The 24,317-nt window shown below is 38.3% G+C and overlaps 1 protein-coding gene across 4 annotated transcripts in view; it reads right to left on the reverse strand.

Annotated features, from left to right (window-relative positions):
- Positions 1-24,054, reverse strand: part of LOC102943051 (phosphatidylinositol-binding clathrin assembly protein) — a 48,572-nt gene extending 24,518 nt beyond the window's left edge. For 2 of the 4 annotated variants that reach the window (XM_027822558.3, XM_037908503.2), the window contains exons 1-8: positions 23,514-24,054; positions 10,235-10,377; positions 7,237-7,312; positions 6,150-6,252; positions 5,870-5,963; positions 5,631-5,742; positions 4,164-4,270; positions 3,489-3,530 (exon numbers count right to left, since the gene is read on the reverse strand). In XM_027822558.3, coding sequence (XP_027678359.1) covers positions 3,489-3,530; positions 4,164-4,270; positions 5,631-5,742; positions 5,870-5,963; positions 6,150-6,252; positions 7,237-7,312; positions 10,235-10,377; positions 23,514-23,643 — 807 coding nt within the window. In that variant the 5' untranslated portion in view covers positions 23,644-24,054. The remainder of the gene's footprint in view (positions 1-3,488; positions 3,531-4,163; positions 4,271-5,630; positions 5,743-5,869; positions 5,964-6,149; positions 6,253-7,236; positions 7,313-10,234; positions 10,378-23,513) is intronic. The other 2 variants (XM_037908502.2, XM_037908501.2) reach the window with 2 other exon arrangements.
- Positions 24,055-24,317: the final 263 nt, after the last annotated feature.

Consider the following 24,317-nt stretch of genomic DNA (forward strand, 5'->3'; position numbering starts at 1 on the left):
GTTAGTCTGTAGCTGCAAAAAGAAAAGGAGTACTTGTGGCACCTTAGAGACTAACAAATTTATTTGAGCATAAGCATAAACTATTTCAAGAAACCCAGATTTCTAAAATGGTGTTAATACAATCTATATTCATCATGGAAAGCAGGTTTTACTCATGTTGCCTGAACATGATTTTTAAAGGCAGGTTTACCTACAGGACAGGGTTTCCATAGAAATACTTTGTAAAGAAAGTCTTCTTGTACCTGCTTTGTTTGGTTTTCCTTCTGCCTGTTTACTGGTAGGTGTGCCGCTGTTCTCTTTTGACCTAATACCATGTTAGTATCCGATTTTCTAAATAGAAATTAGCAGTTGTATAGTGTCCTCCCCCTCCTCCCACAAATTCCCCCCACCCTCACAATGGAAGATGCCCTTCTAAGAAAAACAGACGAAACCCACACCCCCTACAGATGTCCCTCTGGAAGTCTACCAGACACGCTAAACATACATAGTGGTGGTAGGGGATTCGAGCATCAGAAACATAAGCAGGTGCAAACACCTACAAGGTGTCAGACTATTTGATATCACAATTCATTATGACAGTCTTTTAGAAGGAATCACCTACAGTGATGGATCATTTTGATACAGGACAGCTAAGGTTAATGTGGCAAAAAAGTAATATTGAAAATCTGGTAGAATGTATAATACAATCATGGAAAAAAGCCTTGCTGGAATGGTAGCAAGGTTAAAAGTATTCTTCCTGCTATGGTTTTGTACTAGAAAGGACACACCGAGAATGAACACACAATTGGTTAAAACTAAGTTTTGGAAAAGCAGGCAAGTGCTGAGGAACATATAGATTGAACTATTCTCTTTGGGACAACAGATGCACATATGAAACTGTCTCACAGTAGGGCTAAGACAATTATGGGTACATGGTGGAGCGGGGTAGGAGTAGCAATCCTTAAATTTCAGCGAAGAGAGAGGAGTACATCCATTATAAATAAAATCTACAATATATCTGTGGAAGCAGCCTAAAGCAAAATGTGAGAGTTGGAATATCTGGTACTGGGAGACAACCAAGACATTTGGCATTTCCAAAATATACTGGAAGAAGAATACCCAATTTTCTGCCAGAGTGGTGTTTTAGCAAAAGCGAAAGGTGTAGAGATGTGGGGGAAGGGGGAGAAAGGGATAGAATAAAATATTCTATTTAGACTATCAAAAGAAAATTATGACTACAGGTGACCACAACACAGAACATATGGGGGTAGGATTCCTGCCTCCCAAACAGATAAATGAGGATAAAATTGGAATGTTATTGCAGATCAGGGAGGCAATAAGATTTACTAGAAAAGTAATAATGGGTGAGTTCAGCTTCCAAAATATAAATGGTTAAAAGTTTCTTATGGACATTGCTGGGAAAAGATACCCGGGGTGCCTATCTCAGAACAAGAAAGAGTATGAACAACATGGTCAAACAGCAGGTATAAGAGTTGGAGACAAAGACACAAAATATCAAAGTGGTAGAGCAGAACTTCAGTGGGTAAAATGTAGATTAAAGGCCAAAATTTTTATCTCAGCCTAACTAGATCACCATTTTTCTTGGTACAAGTAATTTAGATTACTTAAACATAACAGTACCCTCAAATGAAGGATTTAAGTGATCTAAATTTGGACAGCAAAACTGAATGAGTAAAAATGGAGGCTATGTTTTGAAAGTTTGGTGCTAACAAAGCTTAAAGGCCATGTAAACAAATAGCTAAAAATGACTCAAAATGTACGATGGAGTTCTATTAGAGGGTCCATGAATTCACTAGGGAATGAAGGTGTAACGCTGTCAGAGACAAAGGTATCACTGATACGAGGTGCTAAAGCACACAAGAAAACTGCAATATCTCACTGGGACTATATGGTAGTCACCTGAGAGTTCTAAAGTAAGTGAACTACTAAGAAAAATACTAGAAAGATGTATGATTTAACAGTAGCTGACCTTTTTAAAGGTTAAGTTTGGCCAATACTTTACTCATCATTTTTTGAAGGAGTTAATCTAGAGGAGGGGGAAAAGTGGTAATGGAACAAAATTAGATTATGACAATTTATTTGGGTTAGTCAAGACAAGGGAAGACTTTGAAGAACACTAGAATAACCTAACAAAACAAGTTAACTGAACAAATGATGGCAAAGAAAACTCAATGCTGACAATTACAAGATACAAGTACTGCAGGGAACAAACTATTCAGTCAATAGATTTTTAGTCTTAAACTTTATTAAAGGGATTTCAGCATATTGCTGAAAATCCACTGAAAATATGTTTTGAACATGCAACGACAAGCTAAAGACACTCCTTAAGATAGTAGGGTATTAAGAAGTGAACAGAGTGTAATACAGAAAATAATCTACTGTGCCCATAGATTATATATCTTCATCTTGGTGACTGTATTCATATTTGGTCTCTTTATTACAAACAAAGAAATAGCAAAGTCCCCAAAAAGGGTAATGAATATTAACAACATTGATAGGGGTGGGAAATTTTCACAAAGAAAGATTAGAGACTAGTCCTATTTAGTTTGTAAAAGCAACGAGTACAAGATCAGATGGAGGTATACTGTACAAAGCAATGAATGGCATAAAGACAGACAGTTGGGTGCTGTAATAACACTTTCCATAATAAAATGAAAGTGTCTGTTCTTATATGGATGGTCCGTGTTCCTCTAAATTGATTATACACATCGTTTCCATCTGTACTGTTCCTACTCCAGTTCATCAAGACACCTAGAATCAACCTAGCTTATTCTGCCTTGTAAATTATCCTCACCACCCGATTTCCCAGTGTCTCCCATCATTTAAGTTGTTTGGGACAGGGACTTTATTTGTGCGCATATCTTACAGTGCTGAGCATATAGCTGGTGCCAATATAAATATCAGTAGACCTACACTGTCATCTTTGTGGACTTTGGAAAAGCCTCCATAGCTGAATAACAAAGCTTAAGATACAGGTATGTACTGCTGAGTAACTCTGAATGAAACTTGAATGGAGTTCCAGAGAAGCAGCCGTGTTAGTCTGTATTCGCAAAAAGAAAAGGAGTACTAGTGGCACCTTAGAGACTAATTTTCACAAAGAAAGACAAATTGGTTAGTCTCTAAGGTGCCACTAGTACTCCTTTTGAATGGAGTTGAGTGTCATCGTCCCCCAAGATGTGGCACAGTATGCATGTGTACTTAAGAGACAGATTCACAAAGGATTCAAAGGAAAAACCTGTGTTTTAGTAAAAATATCCGTATAAGCCAGATAAACTTCACTGCTTTAAAACAGAACTCTTATTTAAACAATTGCAGAACTGTTTAAGAACTGTGTACATGTATTAATCTATGGAAAAAGTGAACATGTATATTTCCATATATAAATATATGGAAGAGAATATATTCTCAGGATGAATATGATACACATTAACCATTAAAACACAAAGGACAAAAGAACTGGGTTAAATTAATATGAAATGTACACTGACCTGAGTAAGATCTGGAATGTCACCCTGATCAATTCCAACTTGCTGGGTTCACAAAAAAGGGGGGGAAAAAAAAAAGTACATTACTACATGCAGCGGCAATGAAAAGAAAAACTGTGGGGTCTGAATGTTACACAGAAGCTAAAGTATCAAAAGGGACATGTATAACTTTCTGAACTGGTACACTGTTCATGCCAATTCTAACAGACAAGTTCTAAGCTAGAATTTCAGTGTATATATCAAACAAGCTCAAATCATATTTCTATTTGGACTATTTCATGCAAAGATGCTAAGATTCACTGTAAGAGCTGGAAATAACAGCTTGCTTGAATTTATGCTCTGTTTTGGGCAGAAATATCAAAGAAATACTTTGTAAATATTTATAATCATCATCCAGCCCAGTCATTTTCATGTACTAATCAATGTGTAAAAGAAGATTCTCGGTAGCACTTTAGACAGAAAGGTTTATTGTATTGTTAGCAGTCTTTAGGCAAAGAAAGGTGCCTTAAAAATACCACTCAATATAAAAAAGCAATTAAGTGACATTCAGATTCAGCAACCTACAGAACTTTTATTTTGCACAGCAAATCACACAAACATTAGACTGTTTGTGATTGGACTATTGTACCAGTACAGATAGCTAAATGACACCCTTTTAATACATGTAAGTTTATTTACCTCTGCTACTTTGAGGAATTCTGACAATTTGGTCATTCTGGCCAGGAACTTTTTGTAAATATCCAAACCTTCTTTGCACTGGTTCTTCTTCATATCAAAATACTTTTCTGAAGAGTGAAAAAAGGACATTTGTAAAAAAGATACAAAAAACCTTTCACACTAATGCAAGAGATTTAAAAAGATACAACACTGCAAACAATAACTTTAGATAATATCTCCTCTCCCTAAAATGAACGAATATAGAAAGCCATGTTACTTTTAAGAGTAATGTGTTTGGGACTACTCCATAGTCTCCATATTTACAATGAGTTTGTTGATTTCAGCAAGTTATAACTCGGTGGACAGTTGTAATCAGCCTGAATGTAAAGTGTTTAATCTGTTTTTAAATTCTTTGTCAGCCACGCAGGACTTCATTTTGAAGAAAAATGTTTGCAAAAAGTCCGTCCATGAGGTGCACTCAACCACTAGTAATGCAGTAGCTGACTTTAGTAAATTAAAAATGCACATGAGTATTATCTATTTTTAAAGCATTTTAAAACTACACATCAACATCTCAATACTACGCATTTGTAGTTTGTAAAATGGAGATATAGAATCTGAAGGAGGCATTTAAGATGAAAACTCAACTTTCACATGTATCCAACTTTGACTTGTCAATATTAATGTACAGAATCCTTATGAGTAAACCTGTCAAACAGGAATAGCATTTGCACCCTTTTGAGTACTGAGTTTTATTTTTCATACTCTGAAACTTGTAGATTTTAATGCATCAATAAAATGAATGACACTGGCAGATTTAATGGAGAGTGAAAGCTGAATCGAAAGATTATTAAATAAATTATTTTACTGCTTTACTATCTTTGTGTAAGATTCTCAATCCCCTCCCCAGTTACTCTTGAAGGCACAATCCACTTAAAAACTGTATCCGACATATGTTAACCATAGCCAAGAACTCAGCAAGGTAGAAAACTCTACAATCTGTACAAGACCATAAACACCAGTTATTGAAGTTGATAAAACAAAAACATAGGAAACCCAACAATGTGCACTCTATATTCAACGTGTATGCCCAGTAAACCCAGTACAGGCCAACCTACTTTAGAGCCTTAACCCCCCACCCCACACACATACATTACAGTGTACTTATAGGCTAAATTGTTTTATAACCTTGTTATGAGGAACATTCAAGACATTTCTGGTATTTCTAAAATAGAAATATCGGCAAGAATAACTCAGATTTACACTTGAAAAATAATAAGGCCTATATATCAATGCCTTTAAGGCCAATCCTGCTGTCACTGACACCAATGATAAAAATTACCACTGACTTCAACAGAAGCAGGATCTGGCCCTTAATTTGTTAGGCTATTAAACAGACTCAATTTGCCTTTAAATTTCTACTTCTCCGACTGTCTCCCCCAAAGATTCAAGAACATATGCACACATACACACACCAGTTCCACATACCTAATAGGTTAATAATCCCCTCATTATAGGCTGCAAAAAGCCTAATGGAATCTTTAAAGAGAAGCATGAAGGCAGCATTTATTACACCATTGGTTAATTCATTTGGATTTGCCTGTGTAGAAAGTGAAGAGATAGAGTAGATTAAAAGTATTGGTGGAGAGAAAAATACCAATAAATTTCTTCCCATATCAATTAAATAAAGTATTTTAACAATGAAATACAACTTAGAATGTGCTTACATCAAAATCAAGGAGTGCATCAAGCTGGTTCTGAATAATTGGAAGGGTTTTTAGAAGCTTTTCAGTATTCATAGTTCTCATCACTCCATCTATCCTACAATGTGTAAAATGGCAAATTTATAAATGTACACGTGACCTAGAACATATGATGACTTGATATGTTTAGTACCCTGTATTTAACTACAGTTTAAAAGGCAGCAAAGTTCTATGGCAAGCATATACATGACTATTATTAACCTCTTAGATCTGAAATGAAAAGCAAAAGGAGAATATTTCTTACCCTCTTTTCATTTTGGTGAAGTCAACTGCTACAAGTCTGTAAGAAAGTGCTTTTTCATTCAAGTATTTGCTATATCGCCTAATGAAGGTAGACATATCATAGCCTGAAAATTAAATGTTTACTAGTTAGACTTTTCAAAGAGGAGTATCATCTATTTTGTAATCATTTTTCAGTACTATTCTGTAATGTGTGTCATTGCACACAATTTGTATAGGGAGAGAACTCAATGTTCACTTGCAGAGCCCCTAAAGCCTCCCTCCATATTTTTCTCTTGATTATTTGCACCAGCCTTGAGACACAGTGCAGCCACCATCTTCCCAAGTGATTACAATTCCACAGAAGTTATCTGGACTTTGTTAATGCCTCATCTAACAACAGGAGGAGAGGCTACTGTTTGCAACCGTGAGGCACTCTTATTCTTATAGTGTACAGCTCACTGGAAACAGAATCAGTCAAATGCTGAAGACTAAAGATGGGAACTACTGAACTCCAGCTACTGTAAAAAAGGATGCTCTAAAAAAAACCAAAAACCTAAATATATATATTTTTGCCATCACACAAACTACCTCTAACACCTTTCACAGATCTGCATGAAAGGCTTTCATTAACCACTAGTGAAGTGTTCTAATGACCATTTTATGAAGCTTGAGAATTAATATTACCCCCCACCTCCATTATGGAATGCAGCCAAATGAAAAAGATTAATCCAGTGCTCATGTGTTAAGTTATGCCTTTTTAAAAAGACATGTAACTGTAACCACATTTCTAGCTCTCACCTGTGTAACTTTCAGCCATACCATAATTTTCCCTGCCTCCTTTGCTTACTGTCATCCCTTTGCACTGCATAATATAAATTAAACCCCTTTCATGGATATATCATTTTCTGTTAAACACCAATGACTTACAATCACTACTAATGCAGAGCTAGAAAAATACATGTAAAAATACATTAAAAAAACAACAATTGTTTTGTTATGTAGTTTTTTGGGGGATTTTTTGCTTTATTTTGTTGCTTTGCCAACCTTCTCTTGAAGAAGTAATACTTTACTGTGAAAACTAAGTTGCAAACAAAGAAAAAGACTCTTACCCTGCATGGCACTTTTGTCCAGGTAGTTGTTTAGATTGAACAATGTATTTCGGGATGCAAGATACTGGATAAAGCGCTGATGAAGGGGAAAAAATTGCTTGAAAATTACTTTTTCTTCATCAAATGTAATACATTTAAGAATTAGATTACAAAACAACTGCACATAACTCGGGTATTTCAGAGGCAGGTTTACCGTTATCTACAATGTACGAATTAGTTGCAATAAAAACGATTCACCAAAACTTAGTAAACTAATGTGAATTAAATACATTAAATTTCATAACTGAGTGTTTGGCAGAGGAAATTTGTTCAGTCTGAAGAAAAGCACTCCACTGTCCTCACATGAAGCTACATTAGATGTAGGGAGGGAGGGAGTTACTTACATGCCTTTTTAAGTAAAAAAGTTTTGTTAATTCTGTAGCTCACAGTAGGGAAATTGGAGAAAAACTATAGGTGCTCTAAAAGTTTCTTCTGTACAACTCTATAACTTCTATGTAATGGTTAAAGAGACAATTACAAACTATTTGGAAATGTTTTTTCTACTTTAACAGAGCTTTATAAAAACACTGAGACACTAAAGTGTTCAAGTATTTGTATAGTTATTAATGGAATAATTAACTCACCTGGCATTATACTACTTCTAAGTAAGTCTATAGTGTTAGTCTCCTCCTACTCCTCAAATATTTGGCTAAAAAGATGATACAAGAAAGAGGAGACAATCTATAGCTTGACTTATGTTACTTAAAAGGAAACTGCTTCATGAACAATTTAAAGTTTCTCTGCCACTTTCAATACATATTAATATGCATACAATCATGTCTTCCTACCACTCAAACGATAAATTAGAACTTATCTTTTCAGGAAAAAAAAATATTGTCATCACAGTTACAGGGCTAACTGCCCCCCTGACCTCTACCGAGTTTGAGCAGCTCCCCCTCAGGTTAAAGCCGCATGCCTTCACTTCTCTCAGGGTGGAATCCTGCAACCCCCTGGGTCTTGGGCTATAGCATGTTGCCTACCAACAATGATTGCTTCGAAGGCCCAGCTGAGTTTGGTACCTGTAAGTCTGCCTTTCAGGAATTGTGACCAGTAGGCCTAGTTGGGAATTTTTCAATAAAACAGGATTTTGTCTGAAGAGTCCAATTTGTCAAAACTGAAACTTTACCTGGGAACATACCAGATTCAACAAAACTTCCACAGGGAAAGGTTTCTCAGGTTCAGTATGGCATATCTGGTCAAAACCAGAGACACAACCCACCCCAGAATGTGTCAGTAGTGAGTGCACTCACCTAGTATGTAGAAGACCCAGATTCAATTCCCTGCTTTGCCTGATTCAGACCAAGGACCTGAACCTGAGTCCCTCACATCCTAACTGTCCTAACCACCAGGCTGTTATTCTGGGGTGAGATGGTTGTCTCTGTCTGTCTGTCTCTCTCTCTGACCCAATGAATATTTTTTTATACACACTAACAGTTTCAAAAGACAGACACAGACTCTATAGCCTAGTGGCAAGGGCATTCACCGGGGATGTCGGAGACCCACATTCAAGTCATTAATCTGAATCAGGTGAATTACCCTCAATGTCAAGCTATCCTGGGATGTGTGAGTCTGTGTTTCCACCAAAAAAAACTTTGAAAGATCTTGGTTTCATCCCAATGCAGAACAGGGAAGTTTTAGAAATCTCAAACATGATCACAGGAGAGGAAAAGTATTTCCCACCCAGCTTCAGTGACCAGTGACTAACACAGTAACCAGACAGCTTTTTTAATACACACCGTTTTTATCCTAACAGTAGGAATACAGCAAAGCAAAGAGGAAACAGATTTGAAAACAATGGAACAGTCTATATGCATGTCTATCTTAGGTAAAATAGGAAGGCCTAACGCTTTAGACCCTCCCACAGGGTCTGTGGCTGTGTCAGGCTGTTCTTTGTGAACAGCTCCCTTATGACAATCTCCCTCACTATGGACAGAGAGAAAGTTTTGAACTATTTATAGCCCTTTTGATCTGTTCCTTTTCAGCCTTGGCTGAGTAACTGCGTAACTTTGGCAGTAACCTGGAAGTAGCATCTTCACAGCTAATAGCTCAACAGTGATCTTAACCTCCTGAATTGTTTACAGGTGGTGTTTTATTTGAAGCCACTGTCTGCCCTTACTCTATTTCCAAACAGGCTAGTATAACTAAACCAACATATGCATATAATAAATTAATTCAATACAGTCAATATTCCATGACCTGAAGAAGAGGAGCTCTGTGTAAGCTAGAAAGTTTCTCTCTTCCAACAAGAAATATTACTGCACCCACCATGCCTCTCTAAAGTCACAGTCATATACTGCCTATTTCAATAACCTGGTCAGACCCCTTGCAGATCAGGTCCACATCCTTCACAGTGGTTCTTTAACGTTTACATTTAAAGCAAAGATAAACCTTTCTTATAGATATACTTTGCCTCAGCCACAATTCTGCACTCATATGCGCAACAGACAACTTATAATAAGAATGGGGACGCACACTTGGATATTTGAGATGACCATCTCTATTATCTGACATAAAAGGTTGACTGTTTAGGCTTTGTTGGAAGGTTGAGAAATTGCGTACAATTAAAGATGAAATTTCTAATGTCACATTGTGGTCTGGGAAAGAAAATCTGTCCCATCACTTACTACACCACAAAGTTTTTAAAATAAGTTTTGCTGATCTTTTGTTTTTAAACTGAACTAAACATAGGTGGTAAATGAATGGCAATAGTAGTTTAGGAAGGAAAGTTACTGGAAAAGAGGCATGACATGGATTTAGACATCTACTGAATGTAGTTTGAAATTAACTGACTTTCTAATGAGTGATGAATAGCACTTCACTAATTTTCTATCAGAAAGGTAACTTACAACCAATAATGATAGAAAAATTAAGTTCACAGCTCACAACTATTTCTTTACGGCATTCTGATTTTGTCAGAGATGCCCCCATAATATAACTATCACAAAGTAATCAGTCTTACCTCATTTCCATACATCATGAGGTGGTGTGTTGTAATTAGAGCTTTGAACACTACGACCCAGCTACTGTTAACAGTCCTCTCAAAAAGTGTGTCTGCCAGCTGTGGAATATTCACATTCATCTCATTTGTGCACTGGATTAGATCTAAATTTAAAAAATGCAAAGCATTATGTTTAGTTAGGCATTCAAAGATGCGACAGAAATAAGTTTCACAGGCTGAACATGTAACATGAATGTTAACTGCTTTATACAGGACTCCATATCATTTGAAAGCTTTAACCCGATGCATTAACAATTATATTTCCTTTTGGAGTTGCAAACCACAAACAGTCTGCCATCTCTTGCTTTATTTCCTTAATAGCAGTTTTACAGAAAATAAATGAAAACTAAACTAAAATGTGGAACTGAATTCTTTATTCTAAGCTTCTCTACTAAAGCACATATCAATTTACTAGAAGTGCTCTAAAAGTTTTGAATAGAAAAAGGAAAAAATCCTTACATATATTACAATTCAGAAACTATATTAAGATAGAGTAAAAGATATTATAGGGATGCTGCAATTATTCTCAAAAGCAAGCATTACAAATTCAGAGTTAAGGTTAATTTAAGTTTAAAAAAAATGGAAATACAAAGTTAGGGCCACTCACACAATCTTAATTTCACCCTCTAGTGAACACCATGCAATAACCACATGATTAAAGGTATTAGTGAGCTCAGATTTTTAAAAACACACAAGATTCCCCCACTCCTCCTGGTGACAATATTTATATTAAATTCAAACTTTAATCCTAGGGTTTTCCACCCCCATGAGATTTTAAATCTTCGAAAATAGGAATCTACCAATGTATGTAACAAAAGATGCTTGGACCACTAAAAAAACGGAACACTTGAGGTATCACCGTCACTTGTATACCCATGTCCATTACGGATACGATAAAAAATTTGTGCAACTTGCCGTCACAATGGTATTTCTTATTTCATTACTTCCCCAATAAAAGTTACTTGAATGTCTTAATCTGTGTTCTTCAAACTCAGATAACAGCTTTATGCATTGGTACACAAAATAAAATCAGTCTTCTAGCAAGTGGCAATAATAATGAAATGAAAATCAATGATACTTAGGAGCTTTTAAAATGTACGTCCATTATCTTTTATTCCAGAAATGGAGCTCAATACCAATGTAAGATACTAAGAATAAAAACTGTTATAGTTCTCTCTAGTAAGCACTGACAGGATGATAAGTAAAAGGTAACATGGATTTGTCAAGAACAAATGACAAACCAACCTAAATTTCTTCTTTGATAGGGTTACTGGCCCAGTGGACAGGGGGAAAACAGTACTCAGGACATATTCAATTTAGTAAGGCTTTTGACATGGTCCCATATGATGCTCTCATAAGCAAACTAGTGAAATGTGGTTTAAATGAAATTACTGTCAGGTGGGTGCACAACTGGTTGAAAAACCGTGCTCAAATGGTTATGAATGGTTTGCTGTCAAAATGGGAGACTGTATCCACATGGTCGCATAGGTGTCTGTCCTGGGTCCAATACTATTCAATATTTTCATTAATGACTTGGAGAATGAAGTGGAGAATATACTTATAAAATCTGTAGATGACACCAACTTGGAAGGGTTGCAAGTACTTTGGGGGACAGTGTTACAATTCAAAATGACCTTGACAAATTGGAGAATTGGTCTGAAATCATCAAGAGGAAATTCATTTAAGATAAGTGCAGAGTACTACACTTAAGACAGAAAAAACAAATGCCCAACTACAAAATGGGGAATAACTAGCTAGAAAGCAGTACTCTAGAAGAGGGTCTTGGAGGGTCTTGGCGGTTCACAGCCGTTCACCAACTGAATGAGCCAACAATCTGATGCAGTTGCAAAAAAAAGGCTAATATTCTGGGGTCTTTTAACTGGAGTCTCATGTAAGACACAGGAGGCAACTGTCCTGCTCTATTCAGCACTGGTGAGACCTCACCTGGACTACTGTGTCCAGTTCTGGGCACCACACTTTAGGAAAGATGTGGACAAACTGAACAGAATCCAGAGGAGAGCAACAAAAGTGATAAAGTGTTTAGAAAAACCTGACTCGAGGAAACGTTAAAAAGACTGGACAAGCATAGTTCTGAGAACAGAAGACTGAGAGGGGGCACCCTATATGTCTTGAAATATGTAAAGGACTATTATAAAGAAGTGAGTGATCAGTTGTTCTCCACATCTAATAAAGCTAGGACAAGAGGTAATTGGCTTAATCTGCAGCAAGAGAGATTTAGGTTATATATTAGAAAAAACTTTCTAACTATAAGGATAATTAAGCTCTGGAGTAGGTTACTAAGGGAGATTGTGGAATCCCCAGCACTGTCTAACCAGTCATTAAAAACCTCCAAACACCTGTCAAGGGTGGTCTAGGTATATTTGGTCCTGCCTCAGCACAGTGGCTGGACTAGATGAACTCTCAAGGTCCCTTCCAACCGTACATTTCTATGGCGAGTAGCCAGCCACACTTTTAAACAAGTCAGGCATCCTGCAAACCTATCACCTTGGGATGCATTTTCATCACAGTGGTGACTAAGGATACAATAGTACTTTTCATGTGATCAGGGATCTTAGGAGTGAAATCATAGACCCAATAAAATTAACAGCAAAACTGATTTATGGCTACTCAGGAATCTTACATGATCAAGCCAAGGGTACAATCTTAGACCCAATGAAGGCAGCGGGAGTTGATTTAACTGAGATTAAGCCCTTAGCTTCCAAGTTCTGGCTGAACTAGAATTTGTACATCATTCTATCTACCAAAATTTGTCTTACACATTCATTTTCTAGACAATTCCACTTTCAGGTTCTCATACACTGCAATCTGGACACTGTGGTATTGTTTTAGATGACAATTGAGGAATGTTTTTTTAGAAATCTTTCTACTGGAATATTTAATAAAAAGGGAGCTCAGAGAAATATTCAGTGTGCTTTATAGGCTAAAAACTTGCTTTCTCTAAACTTAAATTTGACATTAAAAGTCGCTTTAATAAAATTTTAAAAACACTATAGTATACAAATAATAATGAGTAATTATTTAAGGTTAGATTCATTCCACAGCTATGTTTATTCTTCTATGCAATATGTTGTAACCAAAAAACAAACCTGTGACTACTGTAGCTCACTTTTTTTAGATCTCTAAATTCAAGGTATTAATTGTCTTAGTTACACATTAGCCAGATTCTGTTGTCCTTTAGCTGAACTGCTGCTGCTCTAGCCTAGTTATAATTGTGAAATATTAGTTATCTTCCACTAGGTAGCTGGTAAATACTTTTTTAAAAGAGCTGCTGCGTTTTTCATGATTTAAAAAAACTGACTGACGTCTTCCAGAATAGATGGATCTATAAAAACGTTATTTTCAGGGAAATGTTACATAGTTGAACTTGTTACTGAAAGGGGGAAAAAAAAAAAAAAAAAAAAAAAACTAGAAGAGAAAAAAATTACTATCAAAACCACACCTCAGCTTGTGCAGGCCTGTGATAGTTGACTATTGTTAACATACTCTACATGTCATCACCCACCTACCTCTAACAGTTGGTGAGTATGCATGCACAGTGAGACAAACCAACAGGTAGACAATTCTAATATAGGAGTAAAGATTATAAATGTTGTAGATTACAAAAGGAATTAAACACATTGGGTAAAAGATGTTAGTTCTCCAATATCACTTTTCATTTATATAGCACCTTTCATCTCAGAGAGTTTTACAAACCACAAAGGCATCACTTCCACCAAGAGTGAAATGCTATTTCTGGAATGGAATTTAGAAACTGTTATAACAGCAACACTAAACAACAATTTTAGACTGGAAAAATTGAAGGGGAATAATAGATAGTTTGAAAATTAACCACACTAGAATTTGGCCAGGACACCAAGATTAGCACCATATAACGAGGGCCATTGGATATTTAATGGCCTAGAAAACATTCAGGACATCCATTTTAGAACATCTGAAATATCAGCACATCTCATTTGAAATCAGACAGCTACTCAGTGAATAACAAACACTACTTCCTGACAAACACAGGGTTTTCATTAGAGATTTCTCAGCCAAATACTGACCAAGATCAGCGTTTCTTCAATTGTATTAATGATTACAGCCAGAGGTGGCCCTTTATGAAAACTGATTAGATCAATAAGTCACTCAGCAAGTTTAATTTCAGATTTCTTTACTTTGTTCATTAAGACTAAAGCTGCCCTTTATAATCATTGTATCAACTCATTTTAGATATTTCTAAACCTGTATGATCTACAAACTACAACACTCAAGCACAATGAGGACATTTAGGAAGAAGTTTAGCCCTAACTGTGATTTTGTTTTACTTTTCTGAGTTCAAGTCAGATTCTCCAATTATTGAACATGGGTTTATAATTTAATTAAGAACTTAAAAGTCAGGGAGAAAGAACACCTGGGGCTGTGGAAACAAGTAAATTGGACTTTCCGGGTAATTAAAACAAGTAATTTTCCAGTTTTCCTTTTTAAAATATAGATCACTATCTTCTCCTAAAGCTGTAAGAACTGGATTGTATTTTAGAGAAATATACAAGGAAGTTCCTACTGCAGTGTGACTGAATCACTGTGTGTTCAACCCACATCACATGAAACTGAGGTTATCTACACAAATTAACTCCTCTTGAATTAGCCTCACTCAGAAGAGTGGCCACACCGTGAAATAATACCCGAGTTCTACAGAATGATTGTGTTAGAACCTGATGAGTTGTACTAACTTGAGCTGTACCCTATATCCTGACAGCCAACTAGAGTTAAAGGGCTTGTGTACACAGTGCAGCAATGCACACTAGAGTGGTGTAAATTGTAGAGCACTCTAACTGCCCTGCATAGACCATGCTGACATGGTCTGAAAGGTTCCTAGTGTGCACTGAAGTAGTACTGTTTCAAATGTTATTACATCACTGTGTTCTGGGTATCTTTCAGAGCATGTCAGCAGGGTCTACACAGGACAGTTAGAGAGCTCTACAATTTGCCCCTTTCTGGTGCATGTTGCTACATCATGTAGACAAGACCAAAAGCACTACCACACTCAAGTTAAGGCTTTTGGAGTACGGCTGCACGTGAAGTTAATTCAGCTGACAGGGACCTGGGCCAAGCTGTAAGTGGCCACTCTGCAAAGCCCTACTTGAATTACTGGGGCCACATTGGTGCTGTTCTCACCATTGGTGCGGACTTCTGAGGGCACACTCCATTGTTCTTAGCACTGCAGTAAGCTGAGACACTGATTTTTTTCCCAGTGAATTGAGAGAGAGAGAGAGTTTGTCCTTCTGGGCACACAGTGGAATTCTGGGAAGGCACTAGAGGACGATCTGCACTAGAGTGGTTTAGCCTGCATCCTCTCAGTAAAGTGGCCAAGTCATCAGCCCAAGCGTAAGCAGCACTTGGGTCGGGACTGACCAGCTACCTTGGGTGTAACTCACGACTATTTTCAGACCAGCTGGATGTGTCCATGTGGACAGAACTCGATTAGTACAAGTCTGAATTAATTTTGTAGAGAAGACATCCCTGTGTGGGGGGACGGGACTCAACATATGGGCAACCCTTGAGTTGTAATTATAGTTACCTCTGTAACAAAGACCTGAAAAAAGTTTGTGTGGTTCATGTGCTGCTATATAAAGAGACATTTTCTTCTTAATTCTCTCTTTCTAGGGGCTGGGAGTAGAGTGAACGTTGTCAAACTTTAGACATTTCAGGGTTGAAGGCACGAAGCATGAATGGGAGAGAGGGATCCTCATACCTTCTAGGAATTGCAGGATCATAGACAACTAACTAAAGGCAAACTATTGAGTATTTCATCTGTGTTACTATCAAAAGAAGTTAGAGAAGTTGAAACAAATACAGAATAAATGCCAACTGCTGCTTTTTACATTTTAAATATCAGGAACAGCACAGCCTCAGTTCCCACTTCAATTATGTTTGCTCTAAAAATGCAAGTGAATCAGGAGATCTAGTTACATACGTTTGTCCCCTAACCTGGTTATAATTATACACACACAAAAATACTTCAAAAAGAACATTATCAAAGTTGCAAAGCCAAGCCGCTCAAAAGTTAGGAAGTGCCAGATTTAAAGTTGTCTGCGTAACCTTAATTCAGTCCCCTTGTGCACGTGAATTATGATGCAGTCTTTAGTTACATGATCATATGCTACTTTTCCCACCTAATCCAGCTCATTCACTGCATGTGACAGCCCATTCCCCAATGATCAATCAGTGTTGTGCAGCAAAGAGTTGTTTGTAGGACCTCTGCCTTATTTGTTGCAGAAATTGAAAGATGCATAGTGAATGAGGCTGGGGACTGCAGGAAGAGATGACAACCTCACAGCTAAGACAATGTTGAACGTTGCTCTGGAGAATGGGATTCTTTCTGTCCCTGCCTCTGCCACAGAGTTCCTTTTCAAAGGTGGCTGTAGTTGTGTTCTTCATTTTCTCAGTGCCCAACTTGATAATCTGATCTTCAGAAACGCCAAGCACTTAGAGCAGCAACTGATGTCAATGTGAGCTGTGCTTTGAACATATAAATAACTAGATAATGCTAAACAAACTGAAAAATCAAGGCCTAGGCATTTCAAATTTGGCACCTAAAACACTGAACATATTTATTATTTGTATTACCACAGCACCTAGGAATCCTAATCATGGCCCAGGACCCCATTGAGCTAGGTTCTGTATAAATACAGGACAAGATGGTTCCTGCCTCAAAGAGTTTATAATCCAAGACGTTCATCTCATGGCCCCTCAGTTCCCAATCTGTAAAATAGGGATAATATTTCCTCATCTCACAAGGACGTTGTGAAAATAAATTCATTAATATTTGTGAAGCACTTTGATACCATTGTGATGAATAGCATTAAAAAACCATGAGGAAGTTAACAATTCTATCTTCAGAGCAGGATTTGAATAGTGTGTTGTAAATAAGGCACGGGGCCACACACTGAACAGCGAAAATAAAACAAAATATTGAATAGATGCTAATTCAATGAGCACCATCCATCCTGTGCGCTGAATGAGGCATGTGTCCTATGGAAAAATTAGTATGTTATGTCATTTTTTAATCCATTTGATCGATGTTTTAAGAAACTAAAATGTTATCAGGTTGATTAGTTCCTCTAAGTTTGAATACCTTGCAATGAAGGAGTTAGCCAAATAAGTGCTCTATGCCATTTTATAATGCACATTGACATCAAAGAGACATGAAAAGTTATTTTTGAATTAAGCACTGAATCTGGTTACTGAATAGATATATTGAGCTAACTTTAAGAATTACAAAACTAAAAAAAGAGAAACAAAATTAAGAAAGTGAACCGATGTGATCAAAAAAGTCTGACCACATGAAAGTTTAATCATTTATAACTTATCCATACCAAAAAAGTTTTAAAATCAGTTACGAGCAAAGATTTTCTATTTTAATAAACTTAAAGAAAATTTGTTGGTATGAAAGGTTTACACAAAAAAGCATTAGTGCTCTCTTAAACTTGGCCTGTGATGACAATGCAATATTCTGAGTAATCAGGTCTATAAAAAACAAAATCATAATGAACTGCAAATTCACAACTTTGTGTTAAAGACTGTCCATTAAAATGACTGGTTTCAAAAAGTCCACAAGTTTATCACTAAAATTATCAGTTTTAAGAAAATCAGATTAATTATTCTCTGCAATTAAAATCTTTTAGACAAATCAATTTTGCCAATTAAGAAAATTGTTTCAAAAAGCCTTAAAAAGTAGAGTTCAACTGCTGCACAGACAATCGTTATCTCTTGTCCCTTCACTAACTGTTGACCAACCTGAAAGCATAACTGACTGGAAAGCCTTCAAATCAATAGGAGATGCAAAACAGAAGTTAAACAAGAGCCTGTCAGTCTTCACTGAAGTTCTCTTTATTAAACCGTTCAGGACACAAACTATATTTGGTCAGTTTTTGTTCCATCTTATTAGAAATGGTCACTCCAAACTCTTTAATAAAATGAGTTGAAAGACTGTTTTTCACTACAGATTTTTTAAATCCCTTTCAAATCTTTGGCTGAACTTTTGTAACATTTTTACTGCATTCGAAACATCAAGATATTTCACTGTATATGTATGTGTTATTCCTGTCTCTACTAGTAGTACACTGTCACAAAGTTCAATCTGTTCACTATTCTGTTTCGATACATTGATACAGAATAGGTTCTACTCTTAAAAACTGGAAGTTGGTGAAGGAAACAATTTTCACAGTTTCAAATGACTTCACATTAAGGAGGGAGGTGAGATAGTGTTGTATGTAGAGTTCAGATAAAATCAGGATTAAACTAATAAACTGAACTATAAAAAGTTTCAGAGTAATAGCCATGTTAGTCTGTATTCGCAAAAAGAAAAGGAGTACTTGTGGCACCTTAGAGACTAACCAACTTATTTGAGCATAAGCTTTCGTGAGCTACAGCTCACTTCATCGGATGCATACTGTGGAAAATACAGAAGATATTTTTATACACACAGACCATGAAAAAATGGGTGTTTATCACTACAAAAGGTTTTCTCTCCCCCCACCCCACTCTCCTGCTGGTAATAGCTATAACTATAAAAGCCACTAGGTATTTTTATGCCACCTCACAAATTAGTCTGGTCATAAATATGACAATCTTCTTAAAAGCAAATAAACTATCAAGTTAGATATTGTGATATTTTGAATCAGTTATAAAAATTGAAACAGAGCATTTCCCCCTTCCACACAAGTCTAAACCAGTGACCTATGTAATGGATATCACCATCTATCCTACATTTAGGGTGGGACTGTCAAAAGCACGCAGCATTGATTTGTTAGGACAAAGTTGAGCGGTTTTTGAAGTCTCACCCCTAGTTTCCAATCTTTACCTCTTTAGACAAAGTCCACTGAAACACATACCAAAATTAGCAGGCCTGATGCCATAAACACACTTTAACCCACTGCAGTTTTGATGCAATCACCTTCAATATTTATTATTACATACACTAACTATTTTAAAAGAACATTAAGGTTGCAGAGTGAAACACTCAAAACTTAGAAAATATCAATGAAAGATGTCCACTGAACCTCTTCCATGGATTGGAAACTAGAATACACAGACATAAAACCTTCCATTAAACTCTTTGATTTACCTTCCCCCATCCTTCTTGAAAGATTATGTGAGGTTGCGGGGCCTGACAAGAATATCCCTTTGCCCTTGTGTTAACTATCTCAGGGCCCAGCCCCACCCCACATACAAAAATGAAATTAAAGCACTAGCTGTGTGCATATATTCCTTCCTGTAGAAATGACAACACACACCCTTTATGAGTAAATGCTGAGGATCAATAAAGAAGGTATTATAGACTGGTGCAAAAATACTGGACTGTGACACCACAGGCAGGACAAAAGAGCATTTAAAAATGGGTGCTGTCTCAACATGAACCAAAACTGGATTACATATTTAATTGGCACTATTACATACATATTATACTGCACAGTCATCTTCTACTCACGTGACAAAAAAATTACACCCTCTTCTCTTATGCCAAAATGAATTTCAGACAAAACCAGAAATGCCCAAGAATACTGATATGCAAAGAACACACTAAAATATATTGTAAAAGTAAAAAAAGCCTGGTATACAAGATAAGAAATAATCCAATATTTAACTGAGACCCACCAGAATATTTCTAGTGAGATGAGAACATATTTGTATACAAAGATATATTTTGATGTTATAATTTTTCCCCTGGTTACAGGCTATTAGTATGGGAAAACTGTATACTTTATAGGCTGCTGAGCCTAATATGGGTCACACACGTAAAACAGTGGTATCAGCATGCATCTTGAAGTGTCAAGGTATTGAACATTTTAAGAAAAACAATAGTGAGTAAAAGTGGGTTTAACAGTTCCTTTGAAGTATGAAACAGAAAATATTGGACTTTTCCTCCCTACATACTCTAATTTGTTACCACTGGGTTGCGCAACAGTGTGACTGCAATCAGATCTAGGCAGATGGACCATTCTGCTTGCACAGAGTCCCAGTGAGTCAGAGGGTCTACACAGCATACAAATCTGCCTGTGCAGATTGGGCTGCGGGATCAGGGCCTAATTTTGCAATGTACAGTACAATTTTCACTTGCTGTGCTATTGCAGTGCTATTCCCCATTCCTCTGTGACATTTAAAACTTGTATATTCTCACAGATAGTAAATTTTAACTGTTTGATTAATCAGCAATGGTAAATATTTTGCAACTTTTTCCCTCCTTAATTTTCTTCAAGTATGTCTTGACCTCTGTATACTTAAAAAAAGGAAAAAAAAAATCTTGGCTTTGATCATGTTTCTTTAAATTTCTATTTGAGTCAAATAATTTAATGTCATTTGAATCCCAGGTAAATACTACCAATCAAATATTTAAATCAGTTTTCTTGGGCTAAAACTTTGCCTACTATATAAGTTCCTAGCCTTAATACAAGTTTTATTTATTTTTTAAAAACTAGTTTTAGATCGGTTTATTTTCTCCCCAGTGCGTTAGTGGCAGAGTTTATATTACCAAGCAAGTGATCTGTTCTGAAAACAAAGAAGCAGGGATTGTGAAGTCAGCAGACACAGAACATTCGACCCACTGGATAAGATACATGCTAAAGACAGAGCCAACAAGGAAAGAGGTGTGCATGTAAGAGGGTGATTCTGTTCTACTTTAAAAAGAAAAGATATCTAATCCTACCCAAGTACTGCAACATAAAATTGGCGGGTGGGAAGAGAAGCTGGGGAATAAAGTAAGTGGGGAAGTTACGAGAAACTCAATGTTCCACTGGGAATGCAGAATTACCACCATAAAAGTTACTTTACTTTGGTCTAATATCTTAACATTATGAAAAATAGAGCAGCTGATTTCCTTTTGGGACATTGTGACCTATATTAAAAATGGAATATTTCCATTCACACAGCTCTGATTCCTTGACTTAACAAAAATTAACAAAGATTAATTATGCGACCATACTATTCAGCAGCCCAACAGAAACACAGTCAAAGCTCCATAGCACTTGGAGCTTACATACACACACATCATATGTGTAGGTCTTTGCCTATGACAATGTTTTCTTAACATTAAGTACTTTTCTTACTATTTAAATGTGAGTATATTTGGAGATATTTAGTATTAGTTTGCGGAAGAGCACTGAGGCTGGACACAGTCCCAGACAACCGTAGAAACCCTCAACAGGCATATACTAGTCCTGGATTCATTTTTGAGCAGCAACGAGGGACCAAGAGGAGAACCACAGTAATTTTCACTTTAACCAAAGCCCTATTTCTGCTTTGTTCTGTGCAGGAAATATATTTACCACACTTCTAAGAAACATACTTTATGGATGTTTCAGCTATATGATCATATATTTTAACATCCTACCTGCTTGTGAGATGATTGCTCTCTTGGCCAACATACCAGGGATTGAACCAGGGACCTCCAGACCTAAAAGCATGAGCTGCCAGCATAAGCTAAAGAACAAATGATGTCTCCATAGCTTATAGCTGTAATAACTCATAATCTTTGTGGATCTGCACAGAGAGAAAGCTGTCACACACACTCCCCGCCCCAAGTTCTGTATACCTGTGATCCAAATGCTCGGTAAAAGTTTAAGCCTAGCTTCTGAAAAACAGCTAGGGTGTATTACACCACGATGGCTTCTGTGAAAAATTCCAATGAATAAGACATTGTCACTAAGGTCTACATTACAACCACTCCCAGGATATCTCCTCATTTCTCATATGCAGTCCGAATTATGCTTTTTTATTTGTTCTTAATAGCAGAAAAATCAGAGAAAAATAAATGTCAAACCATAGAATTCTTTCTACACAAATCCCCGTAGAACACGGATACCTCTAAATAGAGATCTGGATCAAATGACAGCCAAAGGAATCTGATGAACACAATACAATCTCAAAAAGAAAAGGAGGATTTGTGGCACCTTAGAGACTAACAAATTTATCTGAGCATAAGCTTTCGTGAGCTACAGCTCACTTCATCGGATGCATTCAGTGGAAAATACAGTGGGGAGAACTGAATGCATCCGATGAAGTGAGCTCACAAAAGCTTATGCTCAAATAAATTTGTTAGTCTCTGAGGTGCCACAAGTCCTCCTTTTCATTTTGCGGCTACAACACGGCTGCTACTCTGAATACAATCTCAGTGGAAGTTACTGCGGTGGCAAGTTGAAGACAGAATGTCAGGCAACTTACATTTCCTCATTTTGTGAGTTACATCAGACTCGGTTTTATTTTATGTGATGCACTCAATACACTAATCAAGTCAACAGCTGAAACCTTCAGATAACTAAGAACCTCACTCTAACCATTTTTTGTCTTCCTGTTACATTACAATTTATGGGTTTCAGGTTTACCTCTCAACTTCAATCTAGAATCATAGAATATCAGGATTGGAAGGGACCTCAGGAGGTCATCTAGTCCAACCCCCTGCTCAAAGCAGGACCAATCCCCAATTTTTGCCCCATATCCCTAAATGGCCCCCTCAAGGTTTGAACTCACAACCCTGGGTTTAGCAGGCCAAAGCTCAAACCACTGAGCTATCCCTCCCCCCTACCATAGGCAGCAGAAAATGAAAAAGAAAAAAAAATCTGGCATATTAGAAATAAAATACCCAGGAAAGTGGCTATTAAAGGTTAGGTATTTCATCATTTTGAAGGACCTCCATACAGTACCTCTGGTACCATATTCATCTGCTTTCTCTCTTAAGAGTCATCCTATTTCCTACACAGCAAGAGCAGTGCCTACAAGTCTCATGCTGGGCACGAACAGGGGAGTTGAACAGCATCACTAATTACAAACAATTGTCTCCGCGCAGTAACACCCAGGTGTGTTTTGTGGAGACGTTTCCAAGCTCCCTTGCTTGCACAGGGTAGAATCTCAACCTCCTGAAGCGGTCACGGCTTCAGGTAGCCCTTCTAAGGCGCTGGGGCGGCACAGTCACCTCCTCCCGCCTCTCTTCTCCGCCCCATTACCGCAGGGGCGACAGAGAGCGAAGCAATGTGGTTTCTAAAGGGCGCTCCTAACAGGCAGAGCAGGTGACTGACAGGAATCGTGAGTCCTATTCCTGGCGCGGCGCTGCCGCTGTGGGGCCCGAGGGCAGGCATTTCACCTGGGCTTACTCAGCGGCCATACCGGGGGGAGGGAGTCGCGATGCTCCCCCGCCCCGGGCCTGCGGAGGCGCCGCTGGGCCCGGCGGGCGACAGGGGATACTCACAGTCCAGGTGCTTCTTCTTGGGCCCCATGACTTCGTGGGTCGTCGCCTTGCAGACGGCTTTGGAGATGGCTGACCCGGTGACACTGTGCTGGGCGGCCGCGATGCGGTCGGTGATCGACTGGCCCGACATCTTCCGCTCCGCCGGCCCCCCTCACCAGCCTGGGGTCCCCGCGGCCTGCCCCCCACCCCCGAGCAGGCGGCCAAGGACGGGAGAGACGGGACTGACACCCGCCGGCAACCAACCAACCCGCCCGCCCGCCCTGAGAGCGCCCGCAGCCTGGGAACCAAGGTCCCCTGCGGCCCCTGCTGTGCACCGAGGGGCCAGCAAGCCGCTACGGCCCCAGGGTAGCCCAGCCCCCAGCCGCCTTCTCTGGGGTGCTCGCAGGGCCCGGACCGAACTGCTCTCGGGGGAGGGGGAGGAGGAGGGCTCTCTCCGCCGCGCGCCCCGCTTGGTCTCCTGGGCTCCGCTCCGGCTTTCCCTTTCACATTTCCACTCCCCGTCCCAGACAAAATGGCGGCGGCTCCGCCTCGGTGGCGGAATCACGTGACCTCGCGGCTGCCCCGCCTCCTCCCCCGCCCTCCACTCCGCCCGCGTTAAGGTGGAACCGGCCACCCGCCCTAGAGTGGAGCTGGGGCCCCCCCACTACCTCCAAAATACACCCGAAATCCGGCTGGTCTCGGTGGTCTCAGAGAGCCCCTCAATAAACCCCTGCCCATCTCAGATCCCTAGCTGGCTGGGGGGGGGCCTCAGGGAGCCCCCCCCACCAAGAAATACCCCAAATCCGAGCTCCCCCTCAGGGACAA

The sequence above is a fragment of the Chelonia mydas genome, chromosome 9 (genome assembly GCF_015237465.2).
Source record: "Chelonia mydas isolate rCheMyd1 chromosome 9, rCheMyd1.pri.v2, whole genome shotgun sequence".
NCBI lineage: Eukaryota > Metazoa > Chordata > Testudines > Cheloniidae > Chelonia > Chelonia mydas.